Source organism: Apaloderma vittatum, unplaced genomic scaffold (assembly GCF_000703405.1).
Source record: "Apaloderma vittatum isolate BGI_N311 unplaced genomic scaffold, ASM70340v1 scaffold25643, whole genome shotgun sequence".
Lineage (NCBI taxonomy): Eukaryota > Metazoa > Chordata > Aves > Trogoniformes > Trogonidae > Apaloderma > Apaloderma vittatum.
Window position 1 is genome coordinate 1 of NW_009710210.1, and position 15265 is coordinate 15265.

At 45.4% G+C, this 15265-nt stretch overlaps 1 protein-coding gene across 1 annotated transcript in view; it reads right to left on the minus strand.

Moving 5' to 3' along the window:
* Positions 1 to 7445: 7445 nt before the first annotated feature.
* Positions 7446 to 15265, minus strand: part of CUL9 (cullin 9) — a 9884-nt gene continuing 2064 nt past the window's right edge. The window contains exons 3-11 of the mRNA XM_009867230.1: positions 12176 to 12340; positions 11923 to 12086; positions 10945 to 11038; positions 10698 to 10772; positions 10128 to 10238; positions 8759 to 8876; positions 8283 to 8416; positions 7999 to 8090; positions 7446 to 7644 (exon numbers count right to left, since the gene is read on the minus strand). Of these exons, the coding sequence (XP_009865532.1) occupies positions 7446 to 7644; positions 7999 to 8090; positions 8283 to 8416; positions 8759 to 8876; positions 10128 to 10238; positions 10698 to 10772; positions 10945 to 11038; positions 11923 to 12086; positions 12176 to 12340 (1152 nt within the window). The remainder of the gene's footprint in view (positions 7645 to 7998; positions 8091 to 8282; positions 8417 to 8758; positions 8877 to 10127; positions 10239 to 10697; positions 10773 to 10944; positions 11039 to 11922; positions 12087 to 12175; positions 12341 to 15265) is intronic.

Here is a 15265-nt window from a genome sequence, read left to right on the forward strand (position 1 = left end):
GAAATGGGCTCAAGCTGTGCCAGGGGAGGTTCAGCTGCAGCCTCCAGCAGGTACCTGCAGTGATTTGCCTGGGGACAATCAGTGGTTTGAAACTTGCAGGAGCAGCTGCTGGAAATGCAGACGCCAGGGAGCTGCATGCAGAGCAAGCACCAGCACATCTGCCAGCAGCAGATAAACACCGTGAACGGCATCCGCAGTAGCCTCCTGCAGAGAGGTAGATAGGTAAACCACCTTCCCTGGGGTCAAACTTGTTTCTGCTACTGTGGCAAAGCTTTGCAAGACCAAGTTCAGCCCCCCTGGCCAAGAGGGAAGTTGGGTGTGATGCTTGCTCGTTGAGTCCTCTTCCCATGTCTCTTAACGCACAAATTTAACTCCCTTCCCTGTACCCCGCTCCACCTGAACTTTAGCAGAGGTTTATCACAGCAACTAAACACCTCCTTATCGAAGCACTTCTGTGCAGGAACTTCTATTCTCCAGACTGTTGTACAGGGCAACGTTCTCATCCTCCTTTCCCACTCACGTAGAGCGGACAGAGTGAGAGCATGAAGTAACACAGGTCTCATGAGTCACGTATAGTCCAGTCCTTGGGTGGGCACAAAAGGAAACACTCCAGCAGTAGGAAAGGTAAAATTCTCTCACCTACCACAGAGTTACTTAATAAACTGCAGCTGTCTCTTGGCTGGAGCAAAGCTGTTTGTGCTCCAGACCATGCTGGTCCCCAACAAGTGCTCAAAAGCACTAAATAAAGCAGAAATTGAGATTCCACCTGGGTACTGTCTACATGACATAGGACATGTTTAGTTTTTAATGCCTTTGGTCTAATTACTATCAGGAGGATTGCAAGTTGCCTGCAGAGAATGTACTCTATGTTCTGAGAAATCATTTAAGGTTAATTACCAGGGGGAATTGTTACAAGGGAGGAAGCAAAAAAAAAATCAGTTATGCTGTCATTAAATTGTCAGTACTGAATGACCTCACTACAGTGTTGCTACCCAGATGAATGACCTGCTGTGGCTATGGACTATGCAGGATTCTCCTACACAGTTTGTAGGTTTTTCTACCAAGCTGATCAGCGCACTTCCAAATATAACTCTTTGAGGGAGGTGGTCAGCAAACTTTTTCTCCCCGTATGGAACAGATATTTTCAGAGAAAGTCTCAAGGCCAGCTTGAAAAGTACCGTGCCAGAGAAAAAGCAATGAAAAGTTTATAGTCACTATCAAGGATTGTTACGCAGAAAGGCTTTTGCTTACACGTGCTCCTGTAGGAACTAATATCGCTGCTAGATCTTGTGGAACACATCAGGGGTGCCAGGAAACAAAAGGGTTGCTAAGAAGCAAAAGGTCACACCTGCAGGGAGGAACGGACAGGACGGGTGACTTAAACTGACCCAAAAGTATTCCATTCCATGTACATCATATTCAGTACGAAGCTGAGGGGTCATGGGGGCCAAGCCTTCTTCTTCATTGGCCAGCACCCAAGAAGGACTCTGTCTGTTCTTCTGCCCTTGATCCTGAGGTCCCAAATCCAGCTTGTGCCCAGTTCCTCTCTGCTGCTGAGCCTGGGGCTTGCCCAGCACTGCCTGCTCTGCAGCACTGGTGGGCATTGCTCTGAGGGAGCTAGGTTCAACACTGATTTAGTTTTCTTTTCCCATCTGTAAATCCCTCTGCTTTTTTTTTTTTCTTCTCTTTTCCCTTTCAGGGAGGGTGAGCAGTGAATAGGGAGTCTCTGTCATCCATTTAGTGGCTGGCCCAGGCCTAACCCTCAACAGTTAGCGTTAGGTTTACAGTTAGGCTTAGTCAGAGTTAGGGCTAGTGTTAGGAGTTAATGTTACTCATTCATGTTGTGGTTGGGTTTAGTGTTCGTTATTCAGGTTTAAGAGATATGTTTATGGTTAGCCATTAGCATTAGGGTTCAGTTTAGGAGTTAAGGTTAGGATTATGCTTAGGGTTAGGGGTAGGTTTTGTGTTATTCAGGGTTAGGCTTAAGTTTAGGATTTGGGTTAAAGGCTAGGTCTAACGTTTGGGTTAAAGGTTAGGTTTAGGCTTAGGATTAGTCATTCAGGGTAACAGGGTCAATTTTTAGGTTTAAGGCTAGGATTAGTCACTTAGTATTTATGGCTAGAGGTTAGAATTTATGATAGCGTTAAGGGTAGTTTTAGGTTTAACTATTAGGGTTAGGTGTTAGGGTTTAGCTATTATGGTTAGAGTTAGTCACTTATGGCTATGTCACAGGGTCATTTATGGGTAGATGTTAGGATTAGTCACTTAGGGTTAGGTTTAGTGTTAGTAACAGGGTTAGACTTTATTAGACTTATGTTTTTTGTAAGTTCATTTTCAGCTTAGGCTTAGCGTTCATTTTAGACTTTAAAGTTAAGGTACATTTATGTTTAGCTACTAGGGTTGGGGTAGGTTTAGACGTTAGGGTTACAGTTAAGGGGTTAGGGCCGTTAGGGTTAGGGCTAGAGTTATAGCTGTGGTTAGTCCCTTATGGTTAAGGCTACTGTAAGTCACAGGGTTAGCGTTAGTCATTAGGGTTCATGTTATTAGGAGTAGTATTAAGTTATTTTTTTGGATTAGCTTTAATGTTAAATTTTGGTCTTTAGAGGTGGGTTTAGGGTTAGTTTTAGGGTTCAGGGGATACAGTTAGGGTTAGTCATTTAGAATTAGGATTTGTGTTAGCTCAGTGGTTTGAGCAGCGGTGCTGACAACAATGACAACACCGAGGTCGCGGGTTCGATTCCTCCTCCGTCCCCATGTGTTGCCTGGTCTAGTCGAGAGGTGGCGTCTCTGCCCATGACAGGGAGGTTGGACTAGATGCTCTCTAAGGTCCCTTCCAGCCTAGGCCATTCTATGATATGATATGATGTGATATGATATGTTATTGTTAGAGGTTCGGTTTAGGATTAGTCACTTTTGGTTAGGGTTAGTCACAGAGTTAGGCTTAGTCATTAGGTTTAGGGTTACTCAGTAGGGTTACCGTTCATGTAAGACAGAACTGTCAGGCAGACCCTTCTGTTGTGTCATGCACTTCAGATTGGACCCCCTCGCATTCTAAACTCCTTCTCAGAGAGGAGATTAGGTGCATCTAGATCCTGTCTTAGTCACAGTCCTAGTCAACGGTTTATGCCTGAAGGATTATATGTGCACAATCAACCGTCTACATTGCTTAGTTAGAATTTCAAAATTTAGCATGCTATGAATTGCTTATCAAGAATCTGTTGCAGTAAGGACTTTTTCAACCTCGAGAGGTAACCCTGAGAGGCAACCCTACTCAAGAGGAGATCCCGGTGTGCAGAGCATTGCTGTGCAGAAGAGCTCAACCTGGGCTATCCACTATTTATGGAGAAAGATAATTGGCTTATAATTATGTTTACATGTCGATTACAGAAGTTAGTTTCACTTGAGACGAGTTACGTAAATGCTGGGGAGGGGGGAGAAGGGGGGGAGCACACAGCCACAAGGACTTCCTCCAGTCTTCCTACCTAAACGATTTATCATCGAAGAATGATAAGACAACATGAAAAGACAACAGTCACAGTTGTTGCCATACCCTCACTACAAGGACTGTCCTACCTTCTCTACACATACAACAATCATACTTCTACCATATTCCACAAAAAAAACCAAACTAACCGTAAATGTAAGTCTACCTGTAAGCAAAATCCTAAGCCGTACATTAATGACTGTAACTATAATTCTACCACTAAACTATAACCCTAAGAATTAAAACTCCAACCCTATCCCTAAGGCTAACTGTAACATTAATGACTATATCCATATCCTAAAAACTAACATTTAAACCTACCCCTAAAGGCTAAACCCTAACTCTAACTGAAATTTTAACAGTAACTTTGGCCTTAACACTAATATCTCACCTTAAAGCTAATCCTAACCTTGACCCTGAGCCTAAATGACTACTTTAAAGCTAACCTTAACCTTACCCTAAATTTAATCAAAATGACCAAAAAATAATCCTAACCCTACCATTAACCCAAACCCTGATGGCAGTAACCCTAGATCTAACTTCTAACCCTAAATGTAACCCTAACCTTTACCCCCAAACCCTCGTCTTAAATATAAACCTTACCGTAGCCCTGATTCTAATCCTAAATTCAATGACCATAAAAACTAATCATACCACCTAGCCCTCACACTATTCAAGAGTAACCCTAACCCTAAACCCCAAACACTATCCTAACCCTAAATTTAACCCTAATGATGGTAACCCTAACCCTAAACTCAACCCTAACCCTAATGACTTTAACCCAAACACCTAAACCCTAAAACTAGGTTGCAAGCGTCTTTGGACGTGGCTGTGTCTAAGATTAGTGTCTGAGTGAGTTGAGGGATAACACGAATCCTAAACCTTAAAACCTAACCCTGACCATAATCCCAACCCTAACACCATTAATTCAGCCTAACAACCTTAGGACCATCTTGTTAAAACCTTCCAGTCCTTCTTTCAAGTTTCTTCAGCCAGTAGAAGCCACTGTTGATCGTGTCTTTTCATCCTGGCTTCCTGATCTGCAGGGCAACATCCACTCATGTGTGAGCAACTCGCTCTCAGCTTGACAATGCTGGCAGATCTGAGCTGGAATTTTCTGTCTGCCTCATGCTAGGCATTCCCTCATGGGGTATATGTTCGCTCTCAGTAGTAAGGCACTAACGAGCTTCTTGTGGGGAATGCCCTTACAACATTTGCTCAGGTTGTTACTAATTTTGCCCTTTTCAAATTCGGCAGTTTGGTGGCTCTGACATGGCAACCAAGTCCAATGCAAAAGTTCTTCCTTCCTCCAGTCAGAGAAAGGATATTTGGAAGAGAAACGTTCCATTCTGAGACCTGAGTCTCACCACAAACTGCTTCTGGAATCACCACAACTGCTTTTGGGTCTGTAATAGATGGAACTTTCTCTTCCTTCTGGAGTAATCCACAACTTCCTAAATTAATTCTCAACAGCTTCTTGATGAACTATTAATTTCATCATGTCACCAGAGAAGCTGGCAATTTGGCACAGCCAATATGCAGTGCTTTATCTCTCCCAAGGACTGAGGTGAGGCTCTTGTTTCCCGGATTGTCCTTCTTGACAATGGAAATACTGTTTTTCTTCCTGTCACTGGGAGCATCTTGATCAGTGTGACCTGTTAAGGATGATCTAGAGTGGCCTCACCGCATCTGCCAGCTCCTTCAGTACTCTTGGATGCATCCCATGGAGGCAGGGAGGGAGAGACAAAGGCAGGAAGGATTGAGGAAGGGAGATCAAGGAAAGATCATGGAAGGAAGGCAAGAAGGATCAAGGAAGGAAGGAAGGAGGTACTGAGAGAAGTATTGAGAGAAGAAAGAAGAGAATTAAGGAAAGAAGTCAGGAGGGCGGGGAAGTGAGCAAGGAGGAATAGAGGAAAGCAGAAAGTCAAGATGGCAGGAGGGCAGGAAAAAGGTAATTGAAGGATGTAAATAAGTATGGAAAGTGAGGACAGAGGGCAATAAAGAAAGAAGGAAGCAGGAAGGAAAGTAGAAAGAAATAAAGGAAAGAAGAAATAAAGGAAAGTGTCCTGGCTTGAGCTAGAACAGAACCAATTCTCTGTTCAGTGATTTTACTTCTCAGTTAAGTCTCTTGTAAGAGGACTGCACTTTTGGAAGTTAACAGCATGTTTTTGCAGACAGTGTCTGCTACTAGAAGTAATAGCACTTGATGTTACGGTTGCTGCCAAGAACTGGTATGCGGAATGGCTCTCGCTGATACTTGGTCCTATAGGAACTAAGGTCACTGCTAAATCTTGTGTAACACATCGGGGCACCAGGAAGGAAAAGGGTCACAAGAAAGTAAAAGGTCACACCTGCAGGGAGGAGCAGACAGTACAGGTGACCCAAACCTGACCAAAAAGTATTCCATTCCAACCCATGGATGTCACATTCAGTATAAAGCTGAGGGATCACAAGGGTCAAGCCCTCTTCTTCAAGGGCCCATGTCTGAGGAGGACTCCATCAGTTCTTCTGCCTTCGATCCCAGTCCGTGCCTTCCTGAATCGAACTCCTGAATCCATTTCCCAGTTGTCGCTGAATACAGTCTGGGACTTCCCTGGTACCTGCCTGCCCTGCAGCATCAGTGGCAACTCATTGGGGGAGTTTCAATATTGCTTTTATATATATTTTTATGTGTTTCATTATTTCCGTATCAGTATTATTATTGTTTCATTAAGCTGTTTAGTTTTGTTTTTCAGCATCCCCTAACAAAACCACATCCCTCCTAGACGATGCCCAAGGCCTGAGAAGAGCCCTGTATCTTCAAAACAATCCCACAAACCTCCAAAATCACCCCTCAAGCCCCGATAGCAGTACCACATCTGCCTTCCGCTAGGCACTTGCTGTTACCACTTTCATCAACAGAGAAGTAATCTGTCCTGTACCTGCTCCCAGAAACACCTGCCCCATCACTCTGTGTGGTCTAGTCCCTTACAGTCTTTCCCATTCCTCCCCATTCCTCTTACTGTTCCCTGAACTGCCAAGGAAGGAAAAGCCACTTTGCAGGGTCAACTGTGTGGCCTGGGTGAGCATCCCAAATGCACACCAGTTTCACAAAGAACTCCTGGGATGACCATAACCATGTCACACCCCCCTCACTCGAGAATGCCCTGCTCTCCCTTCACCCTCATGTCCCCCACAGAAAACAAGGAGGCTTGTGCTAGAAGAAAATTCTTTCTTTTTTTAAACCGAACTTTTTTCAACCCTTGTTCCTCAGGGTTTTCTTTTTTGCAAAGATAAAGTATTATTCAAACAACCTCTGCATATATATATATATCTCATATATATGTGTGCATGCATACATTTATACACTTAGAAACAGCCCTGCAAACCTGCACCACTCATAGCAGCCTGTCCTGCTTCGTAGCAGAGAAAACAACTCCAACAAACAGCTGTGCCCCTCAACGAGAGGAATGCACTGAACCACATCCAGCTGTGGCTCCGGAGGGAATCCCACCAGCTCCAGATAAGGGGCTTTGACTTGAGTGAAAACACATCACTTTAAGGTACTTCTAGACACTGGCGAGATTAAACAGTGCCGTGCTAGGACACATGCCACACTCACCTGCGCCCAGTCCGTGGGGAGAGCATGCCCAAGGACACTGAACAGTCCTTTAACAGGTGGCAAGCAGTCCTCACTTTGCAGCTGGACTGTAACTCTCCAGCTCAATTAGATACCTACAGGCAGAAATGGAGACAAGGGAGAGAGGCGAGAGATAGCTTTTTGACAGTGACACAGCCAATCCGTCCAGAGCAATGTTTCTCCATTAAAGGGAAGCCACTGAGCAAATAGCCCCGAGAGGGAAACATCTCTTTGTTCCACCTGAGAGTTCCTCACTGTCTTTGAGGAAAGATGCTAAGACAAATGTGTTAAGACAGAGTAAAGGCAGAGGTCTAGGCTGGCAAGCTGGGTGACAGCCCACTTCTAGTCATAGGCATCATCGTCATCAAAGTAGGAGTCACAATCAAGGTTATCTGAATCATCATCAAACATAAAGTTGTCTTCATCAAGGTCATCATCATCATCATAATCTTCCTGCCACTGCGGTTCATACTCCCCCTCCTCAACCTCTTTGCCACCTTCATCTGTGTTGGGGGAGTCACAGAAGATGATACGCTTCATCCTGTTGAGGAGAAGAGCATCAGAGCAGAGCCCCAGCTGTGAACAGCAACTGCAACCCAGCACCCCATCACCCTCCTCCTCCCTGCTACACCACCCGAAGAGTGGGACTCTCCGAAGAAACCAAAGAGAGACCAGGCAGAGCTCTTGACCACAGCTGCATAGCAAGCTGAGGTTTTGCTAGTCACCCACACCACTGTCATTTACATTGTTATCTCAAAATACAACATAGGATGCCAGTAATCAATAGCTATTATTAACTCTTTTGTATGTCAGCAAGCACAGGAGAAAACTCTGGTCACCTGCTTTTTGTCCACACTCACCCACCTTTCCTTGTTATCCCACTAAGAAAACTCACCCTTGACAGGCAGGAGTTGAAGTAGGCACATTTGAGAGTTTCACCTTTCTCTGACCAGGATCCGCCAACGTCTGGAGCCCCACGTGGAAATCCTGCTGGCATGGAACAGCCAGAAGAGAGATACAATATATGATCTGGAGTGCATCTTGTGCTGCAACCCCCTTCCCTCCATATATACAGCACTGAGAGTCTAACCCCTCAGGTGACCAAGCCCCTTGCTGGGTTCGCCCAAGCTCAAACTAGACCAGAGCAAGACAAGCCACTAACAGGCATGTGAACTTCACCTGTGTGGAGTGCCAGAGAATTGCAAAGAGGCGTTCCTTGATCTGGTGTACCAACTCCAAACCAGCGCTGAAATGCTCTGCTTTCAGGAGCCGAAGAGAAGAGGCCAGGTCCTGGTACTGCAGCAGGGTTTCCTCTGCAAGGCCAAAAAAGTTGTGCTGCTTCCCATGCTCTTAAGCAGAGACAGCGTCCTTTGGCTCTGATTATGAAACCAGTCACGACTACTTAGGTCTCCTGTACACATTCCTCTTTCAGAAGGGAAGATGTTGCTCTTCACTGCACCAATCTCCACCAACAGCCAAACTGCTTCAGTGGACTTCCCAGAAATGACATCAGGAAAGCAAAAATGGGCTTGGAAAAGTGAGAGAGACCAGCTGGGTGCCGGTGCGTATGCTACTGCCCCACTACAGAGCTGCCGTCCTTTGAAGAATACAGCTGGGAATGCTAGTCCCTATTTTGGAGAGGCTGTGGAACTTACCCAGGAGGATCTGCAGAGCATTAGTGTGCAGCTCCAGGCTCTCAGTCTGCTGTTCCACAATATCCATGCTCTCAGTGTCCTGGTTATAGTAGCTGTACACACAGGAGTAGGCCAGCACCTGGAACAGGACAGACCATGCTGTAAGCATCCTCTCTCACCTTTAGAGTGGACAAGAAAAGAGTAGCATCAAACTCTTTCCGACTTCCTGACGTATTAGTGGCTGAGAGAAGCCTGGCAGTGCTTCTGGTCTGTGTCGTTAGCCCAGTGAACCATTATGCCAAGTGACAGCAGTGCCAGGCTACCCAGAGCTACCCACATCATTGGAAATGAATATGTAATTATTTTGTACTGAAGTCTGAAATAACTGACTGTTCCCACCTGCAAATCTTCATAAGAACACAGACCATAAATGTGTAACAAGCAAGCAGAGAGTCAAAACAGCCAGCACACAGAATCTACACATTGCTGGGCAGCCCAGGTTGAACTCAAGTGGCAATGAAGCGAGAGAACTAAGCCCAAAGGGAAGCAGGCACAATGCTATACAGCACGAAGAGCCCAAGGCAAAGGCTTTTCAACAAGTGACAAACTCCCATTATGAATAAATGACCCCTAACATCATCCAGGCACAAGCAGAAAACAAGAACAGTTTCCATTTTAAGAAACACTGGCCAGAAAAGCCAGCAGCAGCAAGCAACAGTGATAAGTATCCTGTCAAACACAGGAGCTACCAGACTAAAATACAAAATGGAGTCAGACACTCTTTTTCCACTTGCCTCTCAAAATCAAGTCTGTCTGCATAGACAAGGTGTATATTGCAAGGGCAATTCCCACCTCCTTCCTACATTTCAGGGGACAAAAGAAATTGCGGCCTATGCTGTCACAGGCTTACTGCATACATCCAGTGGCTGAGCTGCAAATCCTTCATAATGTGGCTATCACAGCATGCAGTAGGTAACTCAGGAAATTAAGTTAAGAAAGGAAAAGTCTTAACATGAGTATCAAGATTGACTTTTCTAACTGTAACACAGCACCAGGATAGCTTTTGATAGGTAAATACAATCAGAGGGAAATTTCATACTGGAATGGACAAAACTCAGTATACGAAAACCCTAAATACAGATGCTTGTGCTGACTCCATGGCGTCAGCCTAAGCTAAGCTCCAAATGCTATGACCTGACTGTAAGGAACACTGCAGACAGAGACCAAGAGTGAGGAAGGGCAGGCGTGAACTCTTCTCCTGTCCTAATACTATTCCTCTCTTCCCTTGTTCAGAGCAGAGCAAGCTTGGCACCTCCTTGCTTTAAGAAAGGCATAAAACACACCAACAGAATTAGGCCTAACCCTCAGTAAGCCTGTTATGCAGCCTTACCTTCCGTGCCTGTTCTAGCACTTTGCAAGCATCAAGAACAAAGGTCAAAGTCCTAAGTTTTGGTGACTCACTGATGGAAGAAACCCTGTTCCTCAGATTCATGGCAAATTCCTGCAATAACCAACAGAGGAAAGAAAAAAAAAGTCAAAGTCAAGCTCCACAAGATCAAGAAAAATGGCAGAGAATTGCTAAGCAACCTGAAGCCTCCCAGAAAATGCAGGCAGCAGAAGAGCATTTACTGCATCCCGTTATGACATCTCTACTGTGCCATCACTTAAACCTTTTACAGTCTCTCAGCTCTAGACAGAGCTCAGCCATCAGTCCTTTGGCTGCCACTGCTCCCAAGTACCGCATCAGTTTGAGCTTGTGAACACCACAAGTGTTCAGTTCCCCCAACAGACTTGGTAGGAGAAAGGAGACAAGAACTACCCCTTACATCAGAGCAAGGGTGCAATCCGAAGCTTGCTTCTCAGCTTCAGGGGAAATACACTCAGACACAACAGAAACGGTTCCGCTCACCACGGCTAAGGCAAACAAGTCAGGATCTGCAAAGGAAGGAGGAGGCCTTACCCTTGCGCGATGATGGAAGGTGCATCTCTCATTGTAATCCTGAAAGCGCTTCTCCTGCCAAGCTGCTTTACTCACCTGAAAGGAAAGGTAGAAGTAACTTGTAGTGATTTCCCTCAAGTGGCAGGGTTGCCTGGAAATGCACAAAGTCCAGAGTAAAGGGCACAAGTGGAGATCCTCAGCCTCTCTCTGAGAGACCAGGTGCATCTAAACACAAGCATGAACCACTGGGATATTGCAAACCACTCACCATAGCAGAGCAGTTATAATAATCCTTGTGAGTTGGCCTCCAGGGCTTGAGGCAACGCCAACAGAAGCCATGATTACACTTTGCACATGTCATGCTGCATGGTAGAAGAAGAAGAAAGTGAATCACTCGGTCCTAACAGCCACTTGCAGGCAGCTCCTCCCAGTGATCCCTTATATCGCAGGGCTGGAGTGTGTGATCCAGTCACTCTCATCCACCTTAGTACTATGCATTTCCCTGCATGTATTTTTTAAAGCCTTTGCTGGAACCAGATGATGCTTAAAACCAATCATTGTGCCTCTGAAAATGAGCTGGGTAAACTGGCAGCATGACCTCTTGGCACCAACTTACCAAGTAGTCAAAGGGTGAACTAAGCATTCCACAGTTTGAAGCAAGATCCACACGTGCACCTCACCTCTTCCCTCAGTAAAGCAGCACTCCACAGTGCAGAAAGGCCCTGCACAGCCCTAGGGCCACACACGTGTGGGGATAAATCCCAGCTGGGCACTAAGGGCCATGCCAGTGCAAGAAAGCAACAAATGGCAACTCCTAAGCTCCCACTTCGAAGCCGGAGGTAATTCCCCTATCATGTAAAAAGCAGCCAGAGATCAAAGCCAATTGGGAAGAGGCAGTTAAAAGAAAATTGCTTAAAGTTATGGGAACAGGTGAGTATGAAAGAAAAATCGGTGCCGAGCTATCCGCTCTCCTAACCTGTACCTCTGTATGCCTGTAGTGGATTCTGAGAGTAGACGAGTGTGCCCTATAAAAAGGTCCTGCAAAATGAGCTTTGGTTCTACTACAGAACTATCAGTTCTGAATGCTGGGGAACGTTCTGCTTTTCCTAGGAATTAAAACGCAATCACTCATTCTTCTAAAACCGTAACTCAGTCCACAGTCAAACAAACAAAAAAAGCACAATGGACCTAACCGTATATCTTTGCCCTCTCTTGTCTCCAGTAGCAAACAAAAATGGATACTCACTGCAGGCACCCCTCATTTTTCTCTATCTGAGCCTGGCAGCTTGGGCAGTGCTTCGAAATGAGCTTAGCCAGATGTTTGCTTTGGGCGTCACTTGTCATTCCCTCATAGTACCCGTCATCATCCACCCACTGAGACATGTGACTGCAGCTGGCAGGATAATGGGCCTGAAAGAGACAGCCGGTCAGCCACGCAAATGCACCACAGCGAGCACCAAACCAAAGATTGTATTGCCCGTGACTGAGCTCAGCCTCACCTCTGGGAAGTTGCAGTTAAAGCAGGATATCCAGGAGCACTTGGAACAAGCTACGCCATAGCCAAGTCCATCCTTCAGGAGGATCTGATCACAACCTTGAGGGTTGGTGCACCATGTCAGGTTGGAGCAACACTCAACATAGCCTCTGAGAAGGGCTTTTTCATACTGTAACAAGAAGGCAGGAAGGAGATTTAAGGCAGAGAAGCTGCATGGTTAGGCCTTACAACTGGGGTCTGGTGCCTCTGGGCTCTACATCTGAATGAACAACTGCTCACAACAAAACAGCCCTAAGTTAGTTTGCTCTTTCACTGCCTTTGTGTAACTGCCCCCCCACCTCATGTCATATCTGGAGGCTGTTTCATATAATCACAGGACAGCAGAGACTGGAAGGCATTTCTAGAGATAAAAACTAGTCCAACTCCTCCAGCTCCAAGTAGGGATGCTCAGGACCACATCCAGTTGGGTTCTGAGCATACCCAAGGACAGCAACTACAAGTCTCTCCACTCAACCTGTTCCAATGTCCCATTTACCCTTACTGTTTAAAAAAAAAGAAAAAAAGGTTACTCATGTTTAAATGGAATTCCTTGTACTTAAATTAGAGCCCACTGCCTCTTATCCTTTCAGTGGCTCCTTAATCCCATTTGTGTATTTACATGTCAATAAGATCCAGCTTTGAACCTTATCTTATCCAGGCTAAACATTCTCTGGAGACATTTAAAACCGCCTAGATGCATTCCTGTGTGACCTACTGTAGATGTTGCTGCTCTGGCAGGGGGTTGGACTAGATGATCTTACAAGGTCCCTTCCAACCCCAGACATTCTGTGACTTTGTGTGGTCTCACCAGCACTGAAAAGGTGGGAAGCACCACCTTCCTCAATGTGCTGCCAATGCTCTTCCTAATTCAACCTAGGATGCCAGCGGAGCTTCTTTAGCCACAAAGGCAGGCTGCCGACTTTGGTTCAACTTGTTGTCCAGCATGATCCCATTCTTCTTTGTCCTGCAGGGCTGCTTTCCAGCTGTTGGCCCTTGACACATACTGTTTGCATTGGATTATTTCACCCCACAAGCAGGACTTACATGATATTCTTGTTTGATAAGTCCTCTAGCTTGTTCAGGTCCCTCTGAACATCAGCACAATCATCTGGAATGTCAGCCAGTCCTCCCCATTGTTTATTATCTAAAAATTTGCTGAGGGTGCTCTCATCTTCCAGGTCATCAATGAAGATATTAAACAACATTAACCTTACTACCAGCCTCTGGGTTACAGCACTAGCCACTGGCCTCCAGCTGAGCTTTCTGCCCTTGGTCTTAACCCTTTGAGCTCAGCAGGCAATCTCACTGTCCACTCCTCCAGCTGGTACATCATCAGGTTTCTTCTCTGAGGACATACTGGATGATGGTGTAGAAAGCCAAGATAAGCAACATCTCTCCTCATCCACCAAGCAATCATCTCACCATAGAAAGTTATCAGGCGCTCTTTTTAACCTTTCCTGATTCTGAGTTCCTCAGCATGCTTTTGCTCAGTTACATGACGTGCAAAGGGTTACATGATGTGCAACTCGCTTTGCCCACAGCCTCTAGACATTACTGCAGAGGACAAAGCTAACTGGTTGTCAATATGAGACTGTTCAGGTAGGGACCTGGGAACCCAACCATACTGCACAGACTAGCTTAGTATGCTCAGTTACTATAGCGTAGGGACTATGCAAACACAAACAAAGCTAGAGGAAGTTCAGAAGAAACCCTATCGCCTTCACAGCCCTCCTACAGAGATTTCTGCACACCTGAAGAGCTGCCCTAAAGCCACCAGGCACAGAAAGGACAACAGAGGTCACAACAAGCACTAGAGAGAAAAGGTGCAAGCTCTGAGCACTGAAGGGCCCACAGGGCACTCATTGATTTCTTTCTCTCATTTATTCTCTCTTGTTTATTCTGTCTCTCAGGCAACCTAACCCAGAGCGTGCACTGACAGGCTGCAAACATGTCAGCCAGTGTCAAGACAAAATGCCTCGGAGAGTCAAATTCTCAACAAAGTTGCTTCATACTTGTCAGTCAACATCTGTGTCTGTTGTCATTTTGTTGATAAGCTGTGTGATCATTTCTGTCCAGACATCATCACCCAGAGAGATAAATGGGTACTTGAGTCCACAGACAGCATAAAATCACAGCCTTCACAGAGGCTGAATTTCACAAAGTCTGATGTCTAGTTTTTCTCTATCCTGTTCTCTTTGTGAGGAGGAGACAGAAATGCACCTGCTGAAGCAGATCTAGAATTCCTACTGGAACCATAAGAGGAAGAGCTGCTCTCAGAAAGCCTAAAAGGAAAGGGAACAAGTGTCCAGTGAAGGTCTGGGGAAAAAACCAATCAAGAAGTTGCCACGTACTGCATGACACTGACCAACAGATCTCAGAGGAACCATTGCACACGTTGCAGTTAATCCACATGTGGAGCCTATGGCAGGATTCCCAGCAAAGAATCCCTGGGGGAAGAATTTAATAGAACCTCTGAAGAACAGATTCTTAATCACCTTGAAGGAAACAAGATTGACAGAAAATCTTTTTCAGAAACATGACAGGGTTTATGTTTTGTAGAAATATAAGCATGAAAAGTTTAATCTCAAATATTCCTGTACTAGCAAGAGTACCCCCAGCAGGCAAGGGAAGAGATTTCTCACAGCTACTTGGCACTGGGAACACAACTGAATACTGGGAACAGTTTGGGCTCCCAAGTACAAGATTGACATTAACAGATTAGACAAAATGTCACCCATAGGCCACCAAGACAGGAGTGGTTGGAGCAAAAAATGTATGGGGAGAGGTTGAGAGTGCTGGGTTTGTTCAGCATTGAGAGGAGGCAGCTCTAGGCACTGCCTAGAGCTACCTAAATATAAGATGCAGAGAAGACTGAACCTGAAGCAGTATTTTCTAACTTCAGCTTTAGATATTCACACAATAATCTGGCTATTTTGAGCACACGGTTAGACCAGAAATCTTCACAGATCAGTGCAACCTAAATTATTCTATAACTGTATGTGTGACTGCACGAAGCATTAATGCTCCAGCCATACCACTAACTCAGGAAAAAGGG